We start from the raw sequence: 26,926 nt of genomic DNA on the forward strand, positions 1-26,926 counted from the left end.
GGCTAGTTTCTGCATTGCTGCAAAATATCATGATAAGATAGCATCTTAGCAGATTTGGGGGTTTGACTTCATCTCAGTCTTTGGTTCAAAAGGACATAATACATATTATTTTGTAGTAGCTATGAGGAGAAAAGAAGCCTCTATACTCATACTCCTTTAAACTGGATGGTTCATTGGGCTCCATTCTAATCTGAAATTTGTCATTGCAGTCCTAGCCCAGTGACCTCATATCATCTATGAAACGAGAGCCAAGAGTCAAGCAGGTTACTAGTGGCACTGTAGGATAACAGTCAAGGGCTATCTGCTTTCAAGGCTTTCTCTAGAATTTCTACAAAACTCTGTTTCTTGGCCCTGAGACTCTCAAACATTCAAAGGGTTAATGTGAGGGCTATTAGACATTGGAAAATATCATGGGTGGTTGTGGAACTCAAGGGCTTTTCCATGTCTGAGATCCTGTGATAACATCTCAGCAAGTCCTAACCAGGGAACATTTTCCATGGACTCAGAAAGGAAATGTCCTTTGCTTCAGATGGCAAGACCTAACCTGAAAGGCAAAACTAAAAACACTCATTTTAAAATTTCATCCCTGAACCTAAAACTTAGAAATTTTCCTTTTCCAGTTTACAATCAGCCTTGTTACTATCTCCATTACAGCACTCCAATATGCACAAATATCTGCAGGTGCATTGCTTAATAAAATTTACAGAACCTGAAACTATTAAAGATTTAATATTAGAAAAGAAGAGGAAAAAGTTGTCAGCTTCTAACATGGCCCAATAAAGCTGCAGATTAAAACATTATCTTTTTTCCTCACTAGCAAAAATGGGGCACAATTCATGCAAAGTAGGCTATTTTTAGGGTGTCAATAAAGACACCCCTTTTGGTTCCTCCCAACAGATGTTGTGTATTACTTCATGTTCAATTCCACACAAACTCTACAGTTTTAGTACATTTGTGTAGCCAGAAAGATAAAGGGGGAAAAGACTTAGAAGATCTAGATTTATTGTCTGTTTTAACTACTGAGCTTGCTTGGGCAAAGCACTTCAATTTTTGACATATCCCTATCCTTATCTCTAGTTCCCTATCCTGATAACCCTATGCAGAAGTTACATGAATTAATGAAAAAAGTTAGTAGACGTGTAATACAAATGCAAGGATTTACCATAGCAGACGTTTTACAGAAACCCACGCAGGCAGCAATGTGAAAGTGATGAATTCTTGAAAGAAACCACCAAAGACAAGGTTCTATCTCTTGATGACTATGAAAGGGTGATGAAAAACAAAGAAGTGTGTAATCTCTTCCAAGAGACAGCCAATTTATGACTATAGAACCTACAGCTGAGATTTTCCCACTGATTAGATTTTAAGAAAGTAGAAGTTGGCAGCCACATAGAAAGGGAAAAACTGTGAGAATATTGCATGTAGAGTACAGGAAACTAAAAATGAGTTTCAAGAAATTTAAAAGTCAACATTGTGTATTTTTTGGGAAAAATATGAATATTAATTGTACTTCAGCAGGGATTGGGCTGAATATTTAAACTGCGCAATGAAACAGCACTAAGCCAGGGCTGAGCTCCTAAGAGGATCTATCTGGTCCTCCTAATTAATGAAATACATAGACTTCCCTAGTAAACAGGGGAGAACTGAACTGTAACTTTAGACTAGGAAATAAGGAAAAAGAAGATGCTAGATAATGGTTTGATCTGCAGCTATAACTGGGTTTGTGTTTCACTTGTAGCTCCATTACTTATGGCAGCCCTGAAGAAGTCACTCTGTTCTGTGTTCCTCTTTTCTAATTTCTAAACTACAAGAAGGACATCTTCTCTCTCTCTCTCTCTCTCTCTCTCTCTCTCTCTCTCTCTCTCTCTCTCTCTCTCTCTCTCTCACACACACACACACACACACACACACACACACACACACACATACACACACACACTTCCTTACTAGTTAAGCACTGTTTTGGGTGCAGAGGGTAGAAGTCATAATTCAGCCTAACAAGAGGGAAAAACAACTTGTGCTTTCTTACCTCAAAATGTGTACTATTTGTTCTCTGCAGAACAGCTATTAAAATTACACCACAATCACCAACCTTGCCTCTAACACTATCTCTATACTCTTCCCAAACACTGTAGTACTGGGGACTCAGTGGGCCCAAAGCAGGTGAAAAAAGGATAGTGTACTCCATGTGTGGTATAGAGCACTGGATTGGGAGTCAGGAGAATCTGGTACTGAATCCTGAGTCACTGAGTAGTTGCATGACCCTGAAAAAGTCTTTCTAGGTCTCAGTTTCCTCTACATGAGATGAGGATGTTGGATTAGTTGATCTCTAATATCACTTTTTATTCTAAATCCTGCTTTCCTTTGTATCGCTAAGGGTAATAGTCATTCTCATTTACTCTTAGAACTACCCCAGATTCTACAGAGAAGAAGGAGAAAATGTAACTTTTTTTTTTTCACAATACACTCAGCATAAAACATGAGTAAATCAAAGATGATATCGCTGGCTCTAAATAGAAAGGACCACAAATAAACCAGAACCTGAACCCAGGTCTTCTGACTTCAAATCCAGCGAACCTTCATTCATTCATGTTGTGTGTATGTATATACACACATGTATACATACACAAATATAGATACATATATGTAATATATACACACATATAAAATACACATAGTGACCTTTTGTCTATGTGGAAATAATGCTCAGCTTACACAGCAGGGAAAATTATTAAGGCCAAAGTTCAGTTAAAATGCGAATTTTTGAACAAATACTGCTGATGCTAAAAGAAAATTGAAGATATTAAAGCCCAAACATCAAGAGTTATTTTTCTTTATGCAACTTCGATGCAATGAAATTAGAACTAGTAATTATGTTTGACTGTAAGTATAGGATTATAGGCATTTCCAGAGCACAACTTGTGAAATCTTGTACATACAAATGCCTAGGTATATGCAACTTCCTCTCCAATTCTCCCATTTATGGTCTTAGAGTCATACCCTACCTGCTTTCAGATTTCAAGAAAGCTGTTCTAGGATAATGGTGCTAACCAAGTGGTTCAAGCAAGAAATCTGACCAATGTTTCATTCATACCACCTCCCCCTTCTTTTCCCTTCAAGGTGACTGTGCATCATCACCCCTTCCACACTGTTAAGTTTTTTATCTCTTCCAGTTCAATTAATTCTACCCTTAAGTGACCTCTTTCTCTCACATATGTGGTTCACATTCTTCTTGTCCTTTCCTTCCCCACTACTACCCCTCTGGTTAAGACCTTCAATACCTCCTTCTCACTGAAGTACTGCAAACAGGATTCAAATATGGCACCTAATCTCTTCTCACTCCATTCTGAAATTCATCTTACACACAATTACCATATTCACCTTCCCAAAGAGCAACTCTGATCACGCCATCCATTCAAAATAATCTCTACTACATTTCCAATGGCCAAAGTGTGTGTGTGCGCGCGCGCGCGCGTGTGTGTGTAATGAACACAAATACAATGAAGTCCAAGCTTCTCAGTCTGATAATTAAGATGCTTTACAACATGGCCCCAGTGTCCCACTGCTCCCCTACAAACTCAACTTTTCTCACCTCTAGTAAAGTGAGGAAATGGGACTGTATCAGCTCTAAGGTTTCTTAAAATTATAACTCTATCATCCTACTTATGTTACTCACCTAGAGGCAATGGGACTTGGTGCATAGAACTCTGGCCTTGGAGTCAGCAGATCTCACTTCTAATCCTACCTCAAGTACTTCCTTTCTGTCTGATTAGGAAAAAGTTAAGCTTTAAGAGTTAAGCTTTCAGAGCTTCGGCTTCGTAACTGGTAAAATGGAGATACCACTACTTGAAGTATCTATTTCATAGGATTGCTGTGGGGGAGGCATTTTGTAAACCTTAAAGCCATCTACATACATATTGTATATGTTTTTACTCCTCCTTTTCCCTATGATGCCTCTTCCTATTTCCACCTTTACAAATCCAATCCATCCTCCAGAGTCCAGCTCAAATGCTACCCACTTTGTGAAACCTTTCCTCAATTATCTAAATTCCTTACAGCCACCAGATATGTTCTCTCCCTCAGATGAAGTTTGTCCTATTTATGTTTGTACTATTTATGGCATTTTCATTATATAATACAAAGGAAAATAAAGTATTTTTATACTTGTCTTAACTCCCCAATTAGAGTTTCTCTTGCATGCAAGAACTAGGTCTTATTCATCTCCATAGGACCTAGAAAATTGTTCTGCATGGAGCAAGTCAGTAAATACAGTGAACTGAGCTTTCTAGTGTCTTTCATTTCAGTTACCTTAAGAAATATCCTTTCCCAGGGTCCCACATGTACAAAAATATTTATAGCAGCACTCTATGTAGTTGCCAAAAACTGGAAGTCAAGGGGATGTCCATCAACTGGGGAATAGCTGAATAAATTATGGTATATGAATGTAATGGAGTACTATTGTGCCATAAGAAATGATGAACAAGAAGACTTCAGAGAGGCCTGGAAGGACTTATATGACCTGATGCTGAGTGAAAGGAGCAGAACCAGGAGAACTTTATGCACAGCAACAACCACAGTGTGTGAGAGTTTTTTCTGGTAGACTTAGATTTTTGTAATAACACAAGAACTTCTTACCAAAAAAAAAAAAAATCCCAATGGAGGATCTCAAGGCAAAATGCCTGCCACACTCAGAGAGAGAAATATGGAAGTCACTCACATATTGTAGCAGATCATGTTTGTGTATGTGTATGTGTTTGTGTATCATGTTCTGATTTGTTATACGATTTCTTTCATTTATCTTAGTCTGACTACATAGCATGACTATAGTGAAAATATACTCAATAGGAAAGTATATGTAGAATCTGTACAGAATTGTATGCAGTCGTGGGGAGGGAGGGGGGTAGTGGGGAGTAGGTGGGGAGGGATAAAATCGCAATTGTATGGCAGTGATTGTTAAACATTACAAAATAAAAAAAAAATAAAGGTATATCTTTGCAGCAAAAAAAAAAAAAAAGAAATATCCTTTCCCTCTATTTGTAAGCCAAAAAATGATGCTAATTATAGTTGAATGGGGTAAGGGAAGAGATACGTAGCTGTATTAAGGAAAAATAAAGATAGAAGTCTCAGTTTAAATTAGACAAAATTAGGACTATAAGCCTTCAAAGTCCTCATAGTGCCCCAAAGTCCCCATCATCATCTCCAATCTCCATTTGTCTCAACATCCTCTTTTAGTGGAGCTGGTTCTTTGTCAAGCACCAGTTATCTAGACAATTTAAAAAAATTAATGGCACTGCAACTATTAAATAGAATAGCCTCATCTGGAAAATGACAGCATTATGGTGAAAGACTTCAAAGGTCCCTTTTAGCTTGATAGTACAGATGATTTCATTCTTTGTACTTTTATCCCCAGCGTCTGACACATAGCTGTAGCTTAATAAATACCTGCTGATTGATTCTACAATTGTGACTATGCAGTATTTTAGGTTAAATAAGCCTCTCTGAACTAATTTGGGAACCCAACCACCATGATATGAGAAAATGTTTTCCTAGAAAGCTGGTGAACATACAATCTAGAGGATGATATTCTATATATCATAGATAAAAAACTTTGTGGTAATAGCCCATTACTTGTCATTATAGGGATTATTACAGAAAAAACACTGACCATGAGGGCAGAGATTTCTTTTTCCTTTTACCTCCTCATGCCCAGCACTAGGCTTTGTACAAAGTAGGTATCTAAAAATGCTTATTGAAAGAATAATGCATTTAATATATAATAGGATATGCACTTTCAAAGCCAAATTTGTTATTCCTGGTTGGCTTTCCCCTGTGGCTTACAGATATCCGGGTCATGTCCTCTACCAATCAATCGATGTGTAAGGGAATACATATCAATTGCAGTATTAGCCTAAGCAGAACATAATAAGGTGGCAGGTGTCTTTTGAAAGTCTTATAACTTGTATCAGAATCATTAATTTTTTTTATTACAAATGCCAATTCAGAGATGAGGTGACATAGTGGAAGGCATGTGTAGGGGGGCGGATGTCACTGCTTGACCCTGAGCAACTTAAATACCCTTCTCTGAACCTCTGATTCCTCATTTATAAAAGGAGGGGATTGGGCTGGATGACTTGGTAAAATACTTTCCTACGCTGTTATCCATGATTCAACTCCAATAATGCAGATACATTAGAACTGATTACATCATGATACCATATTTTTATATGCCCAAATAGTACTGAATAGGCCAGACAGAGAGTTTTAGGAAAACAGATATGTAAAGAGAGGGATAGTAGGATAATTTTTTGGGTAAAAAGTAGAAATAGGAAGATTTTTAAGATTTTTGTTGTTTCTTAATCTGAACCTGCAATTTCATCAGTGTAGGAAGTCCTGATCCAAAGTGAAACTCATTTACAATTTACCCCCTTAAAGAGTTGCTTAAAGGTTAACACGATTGGTTAAGTGGCCTGACTATAGTCACATAGCTAGCAAGTATCCAAAGCAGGCCTTGAACTCAGGGCTTCCTGACTTTAGTCAGTTCTCTGAACACTGTCATGGTGTCAACTTTATTAAGGTTGCTGAGATAAAAAAACAAAACCATGCATAGAAAATCAACAGCTTTACAAATCAGTACTTATGTTCCAGCAATCTAGCTAGTCTGCTTTCTTTTTTCTTAAGCCCATGAGAAATTTTTAGCCATCTCACACTTAAATTTCTACCATTTTGCTTTATTCTCCCCATTACTGAGGTCCTGAATTGTTCTCTACTAGTAAATTAGACACTATGGGAAACGTATTTCAGCCTTTAGGTAATCAGGGTACCACCTTCCATGTTGCTGCCATGCTGCATACATTACTATGGTAATTGCCATCTGGGCAGAAGTGCTGCGTCCACTCTATACCTAAAGTAAGGGAAGCAGGGAGCAGAAGAGGGTGGCACCTCAGATGAGAAATCACAACCTAAAACAAACCAAAACACTGCTAGTTGCGATTTCACCATGCATGGGCACTACTTAAAATCCTAGCAACTGGTGGGGGTGGAGGGTGAGGAGGAAAAGTCAATAATGGGTAAAACCACAAGTAGATGTGTTTTCCCAAAAGTGAAAATGGGACAAAAACAATATTTCTACCCAGTCCAAGCCCAAATGTTCTTGGCATCTGGTATTTGACATGCTTCTGCCTGCACCTAACCCAGCTGAATCTAGTTTTAGGAAACATCTTTTATGCTAAACACCCAGCTATTGCAGAGCATGAAAAGTCAGCTACTCAATCATGCAAACAAAAAGCATGTGCACTGAAGCAGCTTGTCCCACTGAAAAGTAAAAATGAAAAACAAACTGCCCGTCACTGGGAGGGGCAGGAAAGTGACTTGATGGATCAGGTCATTCCATATGATACTCAGATGTGGTCTGAGTATACCATTTATTAGGGAAGACACATAATCTAGCAGAAGATCTAATTGGGCAAATTAGTTAGTGATTGTTTTCTGTGAAGAATCCTCAAATAGGTAATTAATGTAATGGGTGTTTTAATCAATCCAGACTTGTACCTGAATACACAGTAAACACAATGGAAGAAACCTAAACTCAATTCTTTCCTCCATGTGGGGAAGGGTGGGTTCAAATATGGGAGCTTTGCTAAGTATCTGTTCCTGTAAATAATATGCCTTTCCTCTACAAACCGAAGCTTTTCCCTTTCCTGGCTTAAGTACATATAAGGAGCCTTTGTGCTCACAGGCCAATGGAGATGTCTGACCAGGATGGATGCAAAAGATTCTCTGAATGGCATGATTATTTATATTTCTTAATAAATAATATCCCTTTAACTTTATATAGTATGAAGCACTAAATGAAATGCTTTTGAGGTTCCTTTCAGTTCTGCATCTTTCATCCTATGTAATGTAGCCTTAATTATACTTCAATTAAAGTGCTGAATATGACCTTTCATTTACGTGGTGCTTCACATCAATTACCTGATTTAATTCTCAAAATAGCCTCATGAACTAGATAGGTTAAACGCTGTCACTATTTAGCAGATGAGCAAACTGGAAGTCAAGGTAGTTTGTTCAAAGTCACAAGTCAAATAAATAGCAAAGCCAGGGCTGGGCTCTCCTGGTTTCCCAAATTTTAGTTTTGTATCTACTGACGTTCTCTGGCATTCTGCAGGGTATGAATTCACTTCTCCTTGAATTCAGTGCCCACTGGAGGATGGGGAGTGAAGGGAATCAGGATTTCAATGTTAGGTAAAACGTTACTGGAGTTATTTTGCTCCTGCAAGTCTGACTCCTTGAGAATCTCTTTAAAAAACACATAACCATCCCTTCCCTTGTCCCTTTTCTTTCGTCTTCTTCTTCCCCTACCCCCTAAATTATTAAATGAATATGAGATGAGGAAGCTGGGTCAGAGTTAGCCTGGAATCATGTTTAGGATTAGTAGAAGGTAGACAGAAGAATCATTCTAGGTTCTTTCTCCCCACTCCAACACCACCACCTCTGCCTCTCCCTACTAAACACACACACACACACACACACACACACACATGTACAGAAGTGTGGGAAGTTTTACTAGAGGCAGATAGTTCATTCAGAGTTCTTTCTATGCCTAAGGACATGCAATAACAGGTATTTTCTCAGAATGTAATACAATTGCTCCCTTCTCTTCCCACAAAATACAGGGAAAATATCTGGTCTGTGGAGACTTGCCCAAAGAAAAGAATGAAAGTTTTCAAACAGCTTAAGTGTATTAAATTATAGAAAAGGGCATTGATCTCTGCATAATCATGCATTAAATTTTTTCAAATGAAACTAAAGAAGGATTTCACCCCTCTATGGTTTAGAGGTTGGGAAAGGCAGGCTACAATTTGTAGTGCTGAATGCTACTGTGAAGAGGTTAAGGAGGCAGGGGGTTCTCATCCAGAAAAGTTGTCTATTCTACTAGTTGAATATATGTTTGTTTCAAACACACTTAAATTAACTTATTAATGCATTGGTGTTATTAGCATGATTTAAAGTCAAAATTAGAATTAGAAATTGCTATAATCAAAACATATATCAAGTATGACAAAAACAAGAAATACTTTTTTACCTGGAAAATAAATCACATCTAGCCTCCTATAGCTCCCTGAAAAGCACAACAAAAACAAAAGAATAGGTGATATTTGGTAGAAGAATGGAAAAGTATGAGCATTATCTTTCTTAAGTACTATATAATTCTCACAGACCCTTATCCAAAAAAAAGAGTTAATTGGAATGCTTGTCTGAAAACCTGGCAAAGCTTTTTTTCACCAGCAGGGACCCTTAAAGAAAATATTTTCAACCAAAAAGAAATTAGGCTGTGGGCAAATAAAAAAAGTTTAATCAGAGAATAAAAAGTATACTCTACAGCCTCAGTTAGCAGCGTTCAAGTTTCATTGCTAAGATCCTAATACGCCTGAGAATGTCTGGTGAAAAACTCTAAACAGGCCAACTTCTTCTACAGTGCTAGATGAACCTGTCATCTCTATTTGGTGCAATGTAGCTAATGGTTGCAAAACCCTGCGTGGGAGAAGGAATGAGGTACACTTCATTCCATGCTGGGTAATTTGACAGGTATCCTCCCAGGTGATGTAAACTCTCTGAAGAAAGGAAAGGAATAAACACCTGTTCCATATTTCTTTGGAATGCCAAAGAAGTCTGAGTGTTACCTTAAGGGCTTTGAACTTTAGATGAAGGTACTCCATGAACATAAGAGCCTTACGTTTTAGAGGAACAACATGACAGCTATGGGAATCAGTTGGGATGGGATTTATCATTGCAGATCAGAAGTGTTTTTCCAGTTACTGGAACATGACTACTGACTGGACATGTACAGAGGTGCAAAGTTCATCTTCCTTTGTAACCTCTTTTGTTTGGTTCTTTTTCGTTTCTCTCTCTTTACAATGCCACATACTGTACCTTGGGCCTTAAGGACTGTCAGTTTCCCAACTAAACATCATTGGAGATACAGCTATTATTTTTATTATCTGTTATTTCAAGTAAATACTTTCACTATTCCCCCTCTTTTACTTTGTATTTCTCCTTTAAAAGAAATATTGGGTTGTTTGTTTGGAAAGCAAGATTAAAGAACATCCTAAAGTTTTCTTTTTTCTCACATATAAGTTTCCAATTGTAAAATGACTTTACTTGACCAAATTGCCTAACACAGAAACTACATGTATTCTTCCACATATGTTTATTGCTAAATTTATTAAACTTCATGCAAAATTTATGAAAAGTTTATGCTTTTGACTTAACTTAGATATTTTTAATTTTTGTTAGCTAGTAGCTCAAGTAAAAAAAAAAAATCAATCGCCAGAAGTGAATAATTTACCCCAATTAGATTAATGATCTGGTCTCATTTTATGTAGAAAATGCCAAGCTTCCTTCCCCCAAATGTTTCTATGTCCTTTACAAAACCCACTTGCCCATGTCTGAGATATGCAACAAAGGCAGATAACATGTTAATAATAAACAGCAAAGGAAGAAATAATAAACAGCAAAGTTGATTTCTATTGCGCCTGGTTCAAGGCTCATTTCCTTCAAGTTGGCCACCCCTCTCACCCATCAATGGTCCCCCATACTTTCCCTCAGTTCCTGGTTTGCAGAGACTCATTTTCACTATTACTTCACTTTTAAAACCTTGAGTCTTATCACTACATGAGGAAGAGCTACTTTTCTTTTCCGTAACTCTTCTGATTTATGCCATACAAGTAACGGGAGGGTGGCAGTGATGCTAGCGAGATGTCTAAATAAGGTCACTGACTGCTTGTCAGGTCCATTAGAAATCACAGGGAACCAGGAAGTGGATTGTTATTCAGGCACATAGGGATGGTGGTGGCAAATTAACTTGGAGATCTACATGAGAGTTAAGGTTTCAGATCTGGTGGTAGAACCAATTATTTTTCTTCTGTCAGCTTCCAAAATGAACACTGTAGCACTGGATGGGAGCTTTGAGACCAGCTGGCCCATCCTTTTCAATCTATAGATGCGTAAACAGGCATAGCAAGCCAAAGGGATTTCTTCAGGACTGTATCACTAGTGAGCAGAATGTAAGCTTCTTGAAGACAGAGAGCATTTTAAAATATCTCCAAGAGCCAGCACAATGCCTCACACATGATAACTAACTTAAAATTTGTGTGTTAAAATTAACTGTCTAGTAGGAGAGTCAAGGTTGTAGTTCAAGTTCCTTTACCAACTGATGTCATAACAAATGTCCTCACCAGACCTGTGTCTCCATAGCTCTTTAGCAAGGAAATGCATGATTAGGTGCTTCACACAGGTTTTTGATGATGAAGATGATGGTGATGAAATTAATGACTAAAGCATCCATTGATTCTTGGGGCAAGAGTTTTTTTCTGTGACTTTCAGTGTTTAAATCTGCAGCGCTATCAAATGCCTTGCCTTACACAAATGCTAACAAAATGCTATAGAAAGCCACTAAGTAACCTTGACCTGCTGCTAACTAACTTAAACACAAAATATGCAGCTCACCTAACTTAGAAGCAAAGCCAGAGTCAGTCGTTAGCTAACTTGTGTCCTTCCTCTAACAAGATATGGAGATAAGCCCAGTTTTATGATTTCAAAAAGCTATTTAATTCTAAAGACCCACTTCTGTTCTAATTTAGAAAAAAAAATATCCTTTTGGATGTGAAAATATAACCATAATCTTTCTCTGGAAAAGTCAGTAATTTACAAAAAAGTGTTAAATACACACTGTTATCAAATATTGGAAATATAGTTGGGTTCTAGTATCTAACTTTTAGGGCAAGTAGGTGGCACAGTAGAGAGAGTGCCAGGCGTGGAGTTAGGAAGACTCCTGTTCCTGACTTCAAATCTGGCCTCAGACACTTACTAGCTGTGTGAACCTGGGAAATTTACCTAATCCTGTTTACCTTGGTTTCCTCATCTGTAAAATGAGATAGAGAAGGAAATGGCAAACCACTCTAGTATCTTTGCCAAGAAAACCTCAAAGGGGGTTATGAAGAGTCACAATTGAAAAATAATTCGACAACAATAACATCTAACTCTTACAGATGAGTGACAAATCCAAAATGATTGCATTTATAATTTGAATTCATCTGCTGAATATTGTTTGGCTATTGGATTGGCAGATTGGTGGTCTTAAATTCATGGGATATGCTTTCTCCTCTTGTTTATCGTTAGCTATAGAGCTGACCAAACCATTCAGCTTGTCTGCATTTCTCTCACTGACAAGAACCTTGGAGAAAATGAAGACTGTCTGTTAACTTGCTTTCAAAATACTCATTTTAAAAGTGAGAATATGAACCACTCCTTTAGTTGTTTCCTTTCCATGACCCTAAACTTTCTGCACTTGTCTTTGGTACCCAAATACAAATACAACAGAACTTTTATGAGATATTAAGAGACCACAGTACACAATCAAATAGTTTACCATATACTTTATAGTCTCATTATCTCCTGTATTTCTTCCTCAACTAGACTATCAAGGTCTTTTCTGAGCACTGACTGTGCCTTATACAGCAATCATAGTTGACAACTTGAGAAACCAGAATGTGCCCTGAAAACCCCAACATATCACAAAGTCTATAACCTTACTCATAGGGGAACCTAACAAGGACTATCAATTCTTACTTTAGATATAATTCTAATAAGTTTGGTTATCTCAGTTCTTGGCCCACAGTAGATTATAAGAAGGAAGTTGAAAAAGAGTGAAGTAACAAGAAACAACAAAGTTCTAACATCAAGAGAGGAGACAATTATAAAAAGCAGATCTCAAAACCAACAGTCAATAAGTACAGAAAAAACATATCTCAGTAGTCCTAGGACTGTATGATAACACGGTATGTTCATAGTGATGACCCTAGGTCATCAGAAAAGGTTTAAATTATGTTCTATACCTCCATACCTATATCTGTGTAGAGAAAAAGATAAATATATACTATTTCTGGTTGAGGGAAAGCATACAGTCTAACCTAGGAAGAAGCAGCATGTTCTAGTGGAGAGGGCATCAAGAGCATCTGAATTTCAATCCTGCCTTAGAAGGACTTAAGTGAACTGTCACCCTGGAAATGTCATTTGACTTCTCTGCGCCTCAGTTTCCTCAGTCGAAAAATTGAATTCTGGGTGAAATTTATGGCCTCTAAGTTCCCTTTCAGCTAATTCCATCGAAGATTCCCATAAAAATCATTAAAACCAATGAAAGTTGTGGTACGTATTTTCAGTCACCTAAAAAAAACTAAAGGCATTCTTCCTTTTCTCAGCAGGAGACTAGAGATGCCAAATGTTACAGATATCAGCAGTTGCTTCTGCCAGTTGTTTTGCTTTGTTTTAAGAGACAGCTATGAGAATGAGGAAATATATCAAGAAATGACTGGAGCAAAACAAAACTTCATCTGGATGAACAATAAAGGTTATTTTACTAGAATTTTTCCCCCCCATCATACCTAGCATTGTGTTAGGCCCAAAACAGGTGCTAAATTAATACCTGATGATTGACTGATTTTTTTTTCCACTTTTAATCTGGATGTTCCATGAAGACAGGGCTTGAATTACTCCCTAGTATTATAAAAGGTGATTAAAAAGGCACATTAACTCTTTCAGTCAAGTGTGTGTTTCTAAACACTCTATAGAAGTAGATTTTTCAGAGCAAAATGAATGGATAGCTCCTTTTTCCTAATCAGAGAAGCAGCAGCACAGAAATTTGTTAACAAATAACTTCTAATTACCACAAACCTAGACAAGCCTTCATAATGGAACAGTGCCATAAGGGATATTAAAAAAAAAAAGAGATTTCACTAAGAACTTGTTATCAGAGAACTATTTACACACTTGTGAGACTATATTTCAATGTTAATTAAAAGTTTCAAAATATTTTCTTAAAAAATATGCTTAGAAAAAAGTAGTATTTTGAGGAAGTAATGCTAAAGTTAATCTTCAAAACCTCTAACAGAAGCAAGGACACTTAAAATCATTCCAGCTACATATATACTCATAAGTCAATCTACAGCAAAATGGTAAGACCAACATTAAATTAAATTTATCTCATTAACACTGTTGCGAATGTACTTGTTAAAATGTGGGCCTCTAGGAAAGTATGACCTCATTTCTTTTCATCAGTTTTCATGAATGAGGAACTAAACCAGGGAGCTAATTCTCCTTTCCCCCCATGAATGGAATACCTGCTAGTCCTCTTTATTCTTTACTTAGGACCCCAGGCACTGAAAAAGCAAGGGCCAACCTTCTCATTATTCTGGGTTTGTGATAACACAGCCCTCGAAATCCCTCTGTTGTAGAATCTAGGAGAAGTAAAACTGGTCTATCTGCGGACAGACACAAAGACACACAAACACGCATGCAAAGCATTTTTGACAAATGTGTGGCAAAGAAATGGTAACTGAACTGTTCTTTTTGTGTTGTTAGGCTGTAAAACTATTCACTGTTGAAAAGTGGTCATTGAGCGCAGGGGGAAAGGGCATGCCTGACCAATGTGTGATGTTTAGAATAATAAGACAGTACCATCCAGGTGAGAAACAGAAGAACCTGCCATCTATTATCCTTCTCCTCATCAATCCTAGCCTAAACAGCATTATAACTAGTTAGCAAGGAGGTTCTGGCATTGCACTCCTCTCTGACCCATCAAGTTTGGGGAATAACCAAAGAGTTTTTATGTAGCAAAATAAGTTTTTACAGAGTGGAAGGAGTGAATTTAACAGGGGGAAAAAAAGCCACTGGTCTGTAGAATTGCTGACTCATGCATCATGAGGGATGATCTAACCTGCTCAACTGCCCCGCCATGACTAAAGAAAGGAATCATAGAAACCTGGGGTGAGAGAGGACATCTTACTGAGTTCCATTTCAGTGCTTAATATTCCCCAAGTCAAGTAAACAAGCATATATTGAACATCTACTAGGTGCCAGATACTGGAGCTGGGGACACAAAGAAAAATAAAAACCAGCCCCTGTCCTCAAGGAGCTCACTTTCCTGTGAGATTTTCATCCAGTGATGGTTAGTCCCATACTATCAGGGAGTTGTGCTTTGTAACATCAATCTCCTGCTTCAACTGAAGCCTTCCACACTCTTCCCTTTTTTTATTCTATATTTCATGTAGTCGGAACACAATTAGTCCTTCTGTTACTAAACAACCTTTCACATCCTTTAAGACATTTGTTAATAGCTACTTTTTAGCTGTCTCCCTCTCTGTCTCCCTTAAATTCTATTTTCCAAATGTAGGATCATAGATCTGGAATTAACAGGGATCTCAGAGGCCATCTAGTACAACCCTTTCACTTTAGAGAAGACAACTGACACCCAGGGAGATGAAATGAACTGTCCAAAGCCACACAAGTGGTAAATGCCAAAGGCAGGATTTGAACCTAGATTTTCATATTACAGGAGCAGTGCTCCTTCAGCTACATCACATCATACCTTAACCTTCTCTCTAAGATGCTTCTGAAACTGTGAAAGACCAATGGCACTTTAGTAAGAGTCTCTCTATTAAAGATTATAATAGAAAGACAATATTACAACCTTTATTGACTATATACATCTATCTATATGTATCAGAGTACAAATACACAAGCTTCCTACATACTGATGAACACACTACCTTTCAAATTGCCAAACCAGTCCTGCCCAAACTCATGAAATCATGTAGAACTATTCTAAACAATAGAAATATTAACGCACTCTGACAGAGAGCTGATAATAATACAACTGCCAATTTATCCTAGAGTTGCACCAGACAAATTTCAGCCCAAGTAGGAAATATCTTCATTTTTTCCTTAAGTCCTTCAAAGTCCTCTAGAGGCCATGGTGCGGTAAAGTAGAAAGAAAACTGTCCTTGGAGCCAGGAAGACTGAGTTACATGCCCTACCTCTGCACAAACTGACTCTGAGACCCCATACAAGTTATACAGCCTCTAGGCTCTGGTCAACTTATTATGCTTATCAACTGCAGAGGAGGTGTGACTTGCTTGGGTAAAGGAAGTTTCCTTATCTGAGAGTACCCTTTACCAATGAAATCAGAGGCCCACACCCTATTCCTTCCAAAGTCATCTCAGACAAGTCTAGAGACTCTGCTTGTTCTGCAATTATCTTTTAAATTATCCATTTGTCTATTTTGCTTATTTTAAAATTGTGATAGGCATTTGCATTATAACAACTTTCTACATCTTCTAATTTGATCTAGAAAATAACTCTATGACCGGAGCAGTACAAGTACTGTTATCCCATCTCCCTCATCTTATAGATGAGGAAATAGCAACTTGGAGAGATTAAGTGACCTAACTTAGGTCATCTGCCTCAAATAGCTGCATCCTATATGTTCTTAAGACTGTTATGTTATATTTTCTCCTTTAAAACTTTGCTTGGTTTTAAATGGTACTAAAACTTGGGGAAAGCACATCATATAATGATATTTTCAGAGAATCATTTCACATGTGAACACATTTCCACACCTTAGCAACAATGATAATATCTAACATTTATATAGTATCTACTATGTACCAGGCACTGCACCAAGTACTTTATAAATATTACTTTATTTAATCCTCAAAACAAGCCTGGGACATAGGTATTATTATCCAAATTTTGAACCTGAGGAAACAGTCAAACAAAGGTGAAGTAATTAACTCGCCCGAGTTAGTCACTCTGTTAGAGAGCAGACTTGAATTCTGGTCTTCTTGATTCCAGAACCAGCATTCTCTCCTCTGTGCCACCCAAGTGTCTTCTTAGACATGTGCTACTTTCATGTGAAAGGCAGCTAAGTGGCCTGCTGGACAGATGTTGATCCAAATCCTACCTCTGACATATACTAACTTTGTGATTCTGGTCAAGTCACATAACTTTGCCTGACCTCACTGAGGCCCTATTACTTTAGGCTGTTGGGAGGATCAAATGAAATAATAGATGTGAAGTGCCTTGCAAACCTTAAAATGCTAAGTGACTGGTAGCTATTATGGCTATGCTGATTACATATGACTTGGAAAATATCTCATTAGGTGAGGTAGTCATTTTCTACCACCTTCCTATTTTGCTTTTATTCTTGTTCTAATCAAAGTCTGTATCTACCAAGTTTTCAAATAAAATGAAAAAGATGAGATTGTTAGGATAATTTAGAGTAAAAGAATACCTCTCCTTTCATGGTCTCTTTTTCCACCAACATTTCTGTTCTACAGAAGCCTTTCAAGGATTCTCCTGAATCTGCTGAATATTTTGGGTTCAAAGAGAGAAGGCTGTTAGATTTAGAAGGGGTCTGGGAATCAAGAAGCCTCAGACATCTGTAGATTTCTAAGGGATCTTGGCCAGGTCAGTCAGTAAACATTTACTACGTGCCTACTATATACCAGGTATAGTGCTATGCACTAGGAATGTGATGAAGAAAGGCAGAATATAATGCCTCCTTTCAAGGAATTCACAGGGTAACAAGAGAGGGAACATGAAAATACAAACTTTTATGTATATTTTATATATATATGCACACACATGTATATATGTATGTAGACATACACATATATACGTATATATGTTTGCAGGGTATGTGAATGCATATTGTGTATATATATATATGTGTATATGTATACATATATATGTATATACCCATATATATGATCAATTGGAAATAATCATAGCTTCATGATGCTGAACTCAATTTAGAAAGAGGGGCAAAACACTAACTCTGCTTCCTATGTGATTTCTGTAATTGCTATAAGAGGTGTTGAGCAGCTAAGAGATGAACGGAATGTCATTAGGTTTTAGGGATACTCCTAATGCGAAGTATTTTTCCCATTCTCAGCTCATTTATAACATTTGGTCTTTCTCCTACACACATATTCTATTTTATATGATTTTAATTTGTACACAAACTTTATTCCCTTTGCTAGACTTGAGAGTTAAGTATCTTTCCTTATTCATTTGCTCACGACCTAGAGTAGTCCTTATCCATACCTGGTACTTAATAATGTTTGAATTGTATAGCTAGGTGGTGCATTAGACAGAGTGCTGGGCATGGAGTCAGGAAGACACATCTTGAGTTCAAATCTTTCCTAGCTGTGTGACCCTGGGCAAGTCACTTAACCCTTAGTTTCCTCATCTGTAAAATGAATTGGAGAAGGAAACGGCAAACCACTCCAGGATTTTTGCTAAGAAAACCCCAGATGGGGTCATGAAGAGTCTGAAAACAACATTTGAACTAAATGATATACCCAATCTCATTCTCTAACCACTAGCTAACATACTTATTTTAAATATTTTTAATTGAGATTATCTTATAATAATAAGATATTTATATTTATTAAGATATTTTATATTTATTTTCCCCACACATTTTGGGGGGGAAATGTTTAAAATTTTAAATTTTTAATACTGTATTTTTTTTAACATTGATTTTTTATTTTAACATTTTTAATATTGTATTGTGTCCGCAATGTGAAATACAGTAAGAAAAGAGAGGTTAAAGTTTAGGTTCTACACCAGTCTCATGATGTTTTTATTTTCTCCTTAATAATGCTATCCTTATTTCCATAAGCATTAATTTGAGAACATATACTTCCACCATTGTAATGTTTACATAAGACATTAACAAATAACACGCATATTTATTTTTAGGTGGCTCTTCTTGACCCAGATATACCATTAATAGACTTAGAATAATTAACATATAGTTCCTTTACAAAGTCACATGAATACAGCTTACCTTGATCTCAATAGGATTGTACATAATTTGGTTTATATTTTAAAGTCCTATTCATATTATATATAATTTGAACCAACCAAAAAATCATTGGTTATATTTTTTCAAAGCATTAAGAAAATAAATTAAACAGTAAGTAGCCTAGGTGTTCCCAGTAGGCCATGGGCTTAAATAAGCCAATAAAATATTTTATTGTTGGTTATGATTTTGCATTTCCTGATCAGTATTAAAGCATTTGTGGTCAAAATGCAGGGTCAAGAAGAAATGTGGACGAGGTCATTATTATTGTACATCCCACTTTGAGCATGAATTAATTAATTTGAAACATGCATCATTCCATTTATATGACTCCCCCCATACCCACTCCCCTACAATACATCAAACCCATTCTGGATTAAGACTGATGTTTGTCAATCAGTTTAGACCTTGATGAAAGAAGTAGCTGTTCATGTGCAGATGCCTGATAAAAACAGGCTGTTTGGAATAGCTCCAATTTCCCCTCTAAAGAAGGGGGCAGATACTGAAGATTATGGTGGCCCTGATTTCAGTTTGTCATAGAATACTTTAAGTAACTGTAAAAGACTCTCCTTGTTATCCACATGACTAGTTTACTCGTCAGTAGTCCTGCTTCCCCGACAGCAGGGCAGCAACAACGTTCCTCCCTTCCCCTTCACTGCTGTTCCATCCCCCATTTTGCAAAACAATTATCAACTGACACCAGAAGGCAAACCAAGGCTTTGGCAACCTAATGATTTTCCTCTCTTGCCTGCCCTCCTATCTCAGTGACAACAGTATCATCAGAAACAGGTAATTCTCTTCATGAGCACACCAGAGTTTGAGTTGCAATCATCCCAAACCAACATCTGATTATAGCAGCTGCCCCCTTTTAATACCACAGTACCTTACCCGAGTACAGGCCTGTCTTCAGATTGCTAGAATTTTAATAGTGAATTTGTATTATCATTCTTACTCAGATAAGACACCTACACAATTGCCTCATATCTGGCCAATGTTGATCTTTTGGAGCCCTTTGGTCTCATGTAGATCATTTCTCATATGGTAGAACAGCCTTTTATTAGGTTAAAGCAGACATGAGGCAATATGGTAACACACTTCAACTCATTTTATTCTAACCTACTGCCTTTTCTTTTTCTTCAATTAGTGCTCCTAGGAAAACTAAGCATAAGGAATACATTTAAAAAAAATATTAAAAATGTGGTTTGAGTTTTGGCATGCTGAAAAATTCAGAAGATTGCCAGGAGAAGTCTTAAGAGAATCAAAATTCCAGGTCAATAGACAATGTATGATGCAATCAAGGTTATCATATTGTAAATTAACCGCCTAATAACTGACAAAAATATAGGAAATATCCAAAGGTGCTGGTTAATTATCAAAGAAGACAAGAAATACTTTATGAGAATGAGCCAGAAGATGGGGGAAGGGGGACCTGGAATGAAGAGAAAATATGTGATTTACCAATGAAAATAGCAATTCCCTAACTTACTATCCTACAAAAGTAAGGAGATGATGGAATAAGGGCATGGTTAGAATGAACTTAAAAAATGAATCCAAAATTTTTCTGGAGTTAAACTCCTTCAATTCCAAAGGTTGGTTGGTAGAGGGAGCATCTAACGTTTTAAATGTAAATGCCCTCCAAAGAGGAAAGTGAAGCAAATTCTCCCTTAGGCTGCATGCATCACAGAAAGTCTACAGCTTTATGCAGATACAATGAATCAAAAATACTGTGAAAATAGGGGAGCATATCCAAGCAAGTTGTTATCATTTGGAGGTTAACACTTGAGCCTTCAGTTTCACCAAAAGTATTCTGAAAACAAGTATACTTTTTAACACAAGGTGCATCACACATATATGTCCTGCTAAAGCAAATCTTTAAGAAACATATTTTGATAAACTGACCTCTAAGAGTACATTAAAGCTCTGACATGTAAAAAGAATTCTTTGAAATGGCATTTTAAGGATCAAAAGGTCCCTCACCACATCACCTCACAAATTCTATCTAGTATTAGTATCAGCAGACTAAGTTGGTTCCCTGTCAGGGGTTCCAACCGGTGCAGGTACCCATACTGGCTGCTGAGGAGGCTGCAGCACTACATTTGCAATGACGCCACAGAAAGAGAAATGGGTGAAAAAAAAGAAATTATTTTGGGGGCAGCATCAAAAAACAAAGATAGGAATTGCATCCCACCACTTCTGGGAAGCAAAAAGTGACCAAAGGTAAACTTAACAGTACCTATTTTGGCTATCAGTAATCCTTTCCTACTTTAAAAAATATCAGTTCCACTTCCGATATTAACTTGCAAAATTAGAACAGAAAGCTCTCCAGATCACCCTCAGATAAATATAAATCCAGCAGTATTAGCCTTTGAAAACTAGTTTTTAATTAAGATACAGATCAGTGGGTTATATAACCACAAATTACATAATCTTCCTGTGCACTGAAAACCTTTCTCTTTATATGAGAAGTGTTCGACATTCATCAGAGAACTGAAAAAAGTCCAACGGATAATAATTATAATAATACAATTCTAAAAGAACAGAAAATAAGATCTTCCTACCTAAGTAAGTAGCAAAGTCAACAAGCAGGTTATAGAGACACAAAGCAGGGGAAACCGCTTTGCTCCAACAAATAAATGTCATGTTACTTAGGAATGAAAATCTGCAGGGCAACTATCCGATAAGTATGAGTTTGTGCATATACCTGTGTTATACCGAGTCTTCCTCAGTTTTCTCTTTGTAAATAGCTCTTTTCAGGCTCTGCACTCACTAGAGGTAAACTCAGATCTGGGTCTCCGAATCTAAGAAATAAACCCCCCAGGGCATTGGTTGCTAAAGAGGACCGACACAAAACAGGTGTGCCACTTGGGACTGCCAATTTCTGAGGAAGAGAAGAGGGAGGGTGGGGTGCAGTACCTGAACAGGGGAGCCCTGGAGCTTGCACGCATCTCAAAGGACAGCTCCAGAAACAGTATCTAGACTGTATCTAAACAGTATCTAGATGTATCATGCTACTTGTGCGCTGGAACTGAAGGTTGCACTGGTCTAGGGGGAATAAGGGGGAATAAGGGGGAATAAGGGGAAATAAGGGGGAATAAGGGGGAAGGGGCCGCGTTTCTCGCCGTGAGTTTACCTGCTCCCCGAAGTCGATGGCTATATTGGTGATGCCCAGAGGTACCAGGAACCGGATAAGGGGCCAGTAGTGAGTGAGCGCTGGAAATTTCACCATAGTCCCAGCTGTGTGGTGACCCCACACACATCTGCCGCAGCAAAGAGACTCTGCAGGAAGGTGAAGCAAGAGGAGGGGATGAAAAAGAGGAGAGCGGAAAAGAGATCTCAGAATGATGCTCAATAAATAAAGGCACGAGAGGGAGAGGCGGGCGAGAGGCTGGGTGCGGAGGTCTGAGCTCAGAGAGGAGGCAGCGCCCAGGGGCAGCTCTCCTCTGCCGCTCCCCGCTCTGGGCCGCCTGGTGTTGTTCTAGCAAGAAATCCAAAAGATCAAGTCCATCCCCGCTGCCCTCCCACACAACAATGATCTGCCGGGAAAAAAAAGAGGAGGGACGGCGGCGGCGGCGGCGGCGGCGGCCCCCCCACCGGCGGCAGCGATTTCTGCTGACAGCTTCTCCATTCTAAGAGCGCCGGGGCCCGGAAATAAATAATAACCGCGCGCACGAGGCTTCGCGGCCACCGCGCAGAGGAAATGTGGGGCGCAAACAAAAACAAGCCGGCCCGGCCGCGGCTGCCCGCCTCTGCCCGCCTCTGCCTGCCTCTGCCTGCTCTGCCTCCTCTCCCTCCTCTCCCTCCTCCTCCTCTTCCTCCTCCTCCACCTCCTCTTCCTCCGCGGGGATGCGTGGGGGGCTCGCTGGGCTCGGGCGTCGCTGCCGCCGCAGGAAGCCGCAGGTCCCCCGCCGGGCGCCTCCGGCCGCTGTCACCGGGCGGCCTTCGCCTCCGCCGCCGCCCCGGGAGGGCTGGGCCCGGGAGTCTCCAGCGCCTGCGGCCCGGGGCTTTCTCTTCTGCGAGCCGGGGACCCCCCCGCCGCCGCCACCATCATCACCACCTCCTCCACCTCCTCCACCGGCTCGGGGCGTGCGTCTGCCCGGCCTCTCGCTGGCTCGCTCGCTCTCTGGGCTGGAAACACGTGGGCTTTGACACACCGCGGTGTGTGTGCGTGTGTGTGTGTGTGTGTGTGTGTGTGCGCGTGTGTGTCGCTGCCGCCAGAGAGCCAGCGAGGGAGGAGTGGGAGGAGGGAAGGGGAAAGAAAGCGAAGTCATCTCAGTGCTCCTCCTAATGCCCGAGCCCGGCCACCGCAGCTCGGGGGCCAGCGTGCCAAACCCTCCGCGGCTGGCTGCGGGGCGGGCACCGTGCCCGACTTGACTCCCAACGTGCGTCGCGCTGCCCAGGCTACGGAGAAGTTTCTGTGGGCCTCTGACCTTCCCCAGGATCCCGGGATGGATGCTCAGCGTCAGGGAGCAGAGAGGCAGAGACACGGAGAGGAGAGACAGACAGAGAGAAAAGGGAGACAGAGAAGAGAGAAGAAGGAAAGAGCAGAGAGAGGGGAGAGACAGAGAAAAAAGGAGAGAGACACAGAGGAGAGAGAAGAAGGAAAGAGCAGAGAGAGGGGAGAGACAGAGAAAAAAGGAGAGAGACACAGAGGAGAGAGAAGAAGGAAAGAGCAGAGAGAGGGGAGAGACAGAGAGAAGAGAGGAGAAAGAGAGGAAGGAAGGAAGGAAGGAAGGAAGGAAGGAAGGAAGGAAGGAAGGAAGGAAGGAAGGAAGGACACAGAGAGAAAAGTAGAGGTCCTGAGAGACGATTTTCAGTCCTACATTTCACCTGGGCCCCGGGATGCTGTGGAGGAAATACTAGAGAACTAGATAATACATAACTAGAAGAAAGTGGTGGTAGGGGGCTGAGGGGGAGGAACTAGAAGTGGAGAAAGATACTTTTTAAGTGGGTTATCCTGTATGTTGTGAGTCACTCAATTTTACTCAATTTAAGTATCTAAGTCTTTGTAGCAAACACAGTGCTGTAGGGGTTAATAGGAGAATGCAGACAAGAAACAAAATAGCCTTGCTCTTTTTAGGAGAGTACCTTAAATTACTAGTCACGCACGCACAAGTAAAATAAAATTATTTTATACCGGTGCGTTAATGCACGGCTGATGGAGATGTGAATTGTTATCAATTTGGAATTATTCACAGAAAGTAGCTCTTTGTCCCAGGGATTCTAGTGCTAGGCATATACTCCAAAGGCATCAAGGTCCCATAAACAGTAAACATTTATAGCAGCACTTTTTATGATAGCAAAAAACTGGACACCAAGTAGATGCTTCTCTATAAGGGAATGGCTAAACAAGTGGTGGTAATGAAAATAATGGAAAGTTATTGTGCTATAAGAAATGATGAATATGATGAATTACAAAAAAGTGTGGGAAGACTTGTATTAATTGATGCAGAATGAAGTAATCAGAAAGAAGAAAAACAACATACACTGCAACTACAACAATATAAATGGAAAGAACTATGAGTGAATGAGTGGAAAAGGCCCTATAAGGTGCTTACTATGTGCAAAATACAGTATTAGACACAAATGAGGATACAAATAGATCTCCTCTAAAGCAGTCATTCCATTTATTTATTTTTAGGGGAATTTATGTAGTATTTTTTCCCAGTTACATGTAAAAATAATTTTCAACACTCATTTTTAAAACTTTGAGTTCCAAATTCTCTCCCTTCCTCCCCCGCCCTGTCCACTCATTTAGATGGTAAGCAATTCCATATAGGTTATACATGTGTAGTTATGTAAAACATTTGCATACTAGTCATGTGAAAGAAAACAAATAAAAAAACTTCAAGAAAAAGAAAGTAAAAAAGTATGCTTCAATCTGTTTTCAGACACCATCAATTCTTTCTTTGGGGATGAATAATATTTTTCATCATAAATCCTTCAGAGTTGTCTTGGATCATTGTATTGCTGAGAATAGCTAAGTTATTTACAGCTGATCATCTTACAATGCTGCTGTTAGTTTGTACACAGTACATATCACTTTGCATCTGTTCATGTCTTTCCAGATTTTTCTCAGAGCATCCTGCACATCATTTTTTATAGCACAATAGTATTCCATCATAATCACCACAAGCTCCTATAAATATTTTTGTACATATGGGTCCTTTTCCTTTTTTTTTATTAATCTCTTTTGGAATACAGACCTAGCAGTGGTATTGCTAGGTCAAAGGATGTGCATGGTTTTATATCCCTTTGGGCATAGTTTCAAATTGCTCTGAATCAGCATACAACTCTACCAACAGTGACTTGATGTCTCATTTTTCTGACATCCCCTCCAACATTGGTCATTTTCCTTTTCTGTCCTATTAGCCAATCTAGTAGGTATGAAGTGGCCTCAGAATTATTTTAATTTGCATTCTTTAATCAAGAATGAGAGCATTTTAAAAATATGGCTATAGATATCTTTGGTGACTTCACCTGAAAACTATTCCTATCTTTTGATCATTTATCAGTTGGGAAAATGGCTCTTATTTTTATAAATTTGAGTCTCTATGTTTGAGAAATGAGGCCTTTATGAGAAAAACTTGATTGAAAATTTTTTTTCACAATTACTAGTGCTTACTGTATTTCCCCCTATCCTATTTCCTCCCTTTTATTCTATTCTCCCTCTCCCTTCCCCTATTCCTCCTCAAAAGTGTTTTGCTTCTGACAACCCCCTCCCTCAATCTGTCCTCCCTTCTATCATCCCCCTCCTTCTCTTATCCCCTTCCCCTCCTACTTTCTTGAAGGGTAAGATAAATTTCTATACTCAATTGAGTGTGTATGTTATTCCCTCTATGAGACAGTTCTGATGAGAGTAAGGTTCACTCACTCCCCCCACCTCCTCTTTCTTCCTCTCCACTGTTAAATCTTTTTCTTTCCTCTTTTAGGTGAGATAATTTACCCCCATTCTCCTACTTCCTTTCCCTTTCTCCCAATACATTCCTCTCTCACCCCTTAATTTTATTTTTTATAGATATCCCTTCATGTTCAACTCACACATGAACCCTTTGTCTATATATACTCCTTCTAACTTCCTTAATAATGAGAAAGTTCTTATAAGTTGCAAGTATCATCTTCCTATGTAAGAAATGTAAACAGTTTAGCCTTATTAAGCTCCTTATGATTTCCCTTTCCTGTTTACCTTTTTATCCTCCTCTTGAGTCTTGTTTAAAAGTCAAATTTTCTATTCAGCCTCAGTCTTTTTATCAAGAATTTTTGAAAGTCTTGCATTTCATTGAGTGTCCATTTTTCCCCTGAAGAATTATACTCAGTTTTGCTGCATAAGTGATTCTCGGTTCTAATCTTAGCTCCTTTGCCCTCTAGAATATCATATTCCAAGTCCTCTGATTCTTTAATGAAGAAGCTGCTAAATTTTGTGTTATTCTGACTGTGGCTCCATCACATTTGAATTATTTCTTTCTGGATGCTTGCAATATTTTCTCCTTAACCTAAAGCTCTAGAGTTTGCCTATAATATTCCTGGGAGTTTTCATTTTAGAATCTCTTTCAAATAGTGATTGATGGATTCTTTCAATTTCTGTTTTGCCCCTGATAATTATTGAAAGACGATGTCTAGGTTCTTTTCTCTCTCTCTCATAGCTGTCAGGTAGTCCATTAATTTTAAAATTCTCTCTCCTGGATCTTTCTTCTAGGTCAGTTGTTTTTTTCAATGAGAAATTTCACATTGTCTTCTATTCTTTTGGTTTTGTTTTATTGTTTCTTGATTTTTCATAAAGTCATGAGCTTCCATTTGCTCAGTTCTAATTTTTAAGGAAGTATGTTCTTCAGTGAGCTTTTGTACCTTTTTCCATTTGGCCAATTTTACTTTTCAAGGAGTTTTTTTCTTCAATGAAGTGTGTCTGTTTTTCCATTTGGCCAGTTCTATTTTTTAAGGCATTTTTTTCCTTACTGGCTTTTTGTACCTCTTTTACCATTTGGCCTAGTCTGTTTTTTAAGGTGTTATTTGCTTAAGTATTTGTGTGTATGTGTGTGTGTGTCTTTACCAAGTTGTTGACTCTTTTTTCATGATTTGCTGGCATCACTTTCATTTCACTTCCCAATTTTCCCTTTACTTCTCTAATCCTTTTTGAGCTCTTCTATGATCTGAGACCAATTCATATTTTTTCTTGGAGACTTTGGATGTAGGAGCTTTGACTTTGTCCTCTTCTTTTGAGTGTGTGTT

At 38.6% G+C, this 26,926-nt stretch overlaps 1 protein-coding gene across 3 annotated transcripts in view; it reads right to left on the minus strand.

The window, feature by feature from the left end:
- ANKH (ANKH inorganic pyrophosphate transport regulator) overlaps positions 1–22,651 on the minus strand; it is a 160,089-nt gene extending 137,438 nt beyond the window's left edge. The window contains exons 1-2 of one of the 3 annotated variants that reach the window (XM_072605451.1): positions 22,528–22,651; positions 21,834–21,979 (exon numbers count right to left, since the gene is read on the minus strand). In XM_072605451.1, coding sequence (XP_072461552.1) covers positions 21,834–21,929 — 96 coding nt within the window. In that variant the 5' untranslated portion in view covers positions 21,930–21,979; positions 22,528–22,651. Of the gene's footprint in view, positions 1–21,404; positions 21,541–21,833; positions 21,980–22,527 lie in introns of those variants that run through there. The other 2 variants (XM_072605448.1, XM_072605450.1) reach the window with 2 other exon arrangements.
- Between the last annotated feature and the right edge of the window lie 4,275 nt (positions 22,652–26,926).

This window comes from Notamacropus eugenii, chromosome 4, assembly GCF_028372415.1.
Source record: "Notamacropus eugenii isolate mMacEug1 chromosome 4, mMacEug1.pri_v2, whole genome shotgun sequence".
Taxonomy (NCBI): domain Eukaryota; kingdom Metazoa; phylum Chordata; class Mammalia; order Diprotodontia; family Macropodidae; genus Notamacropus; species Notamacropus eugenii.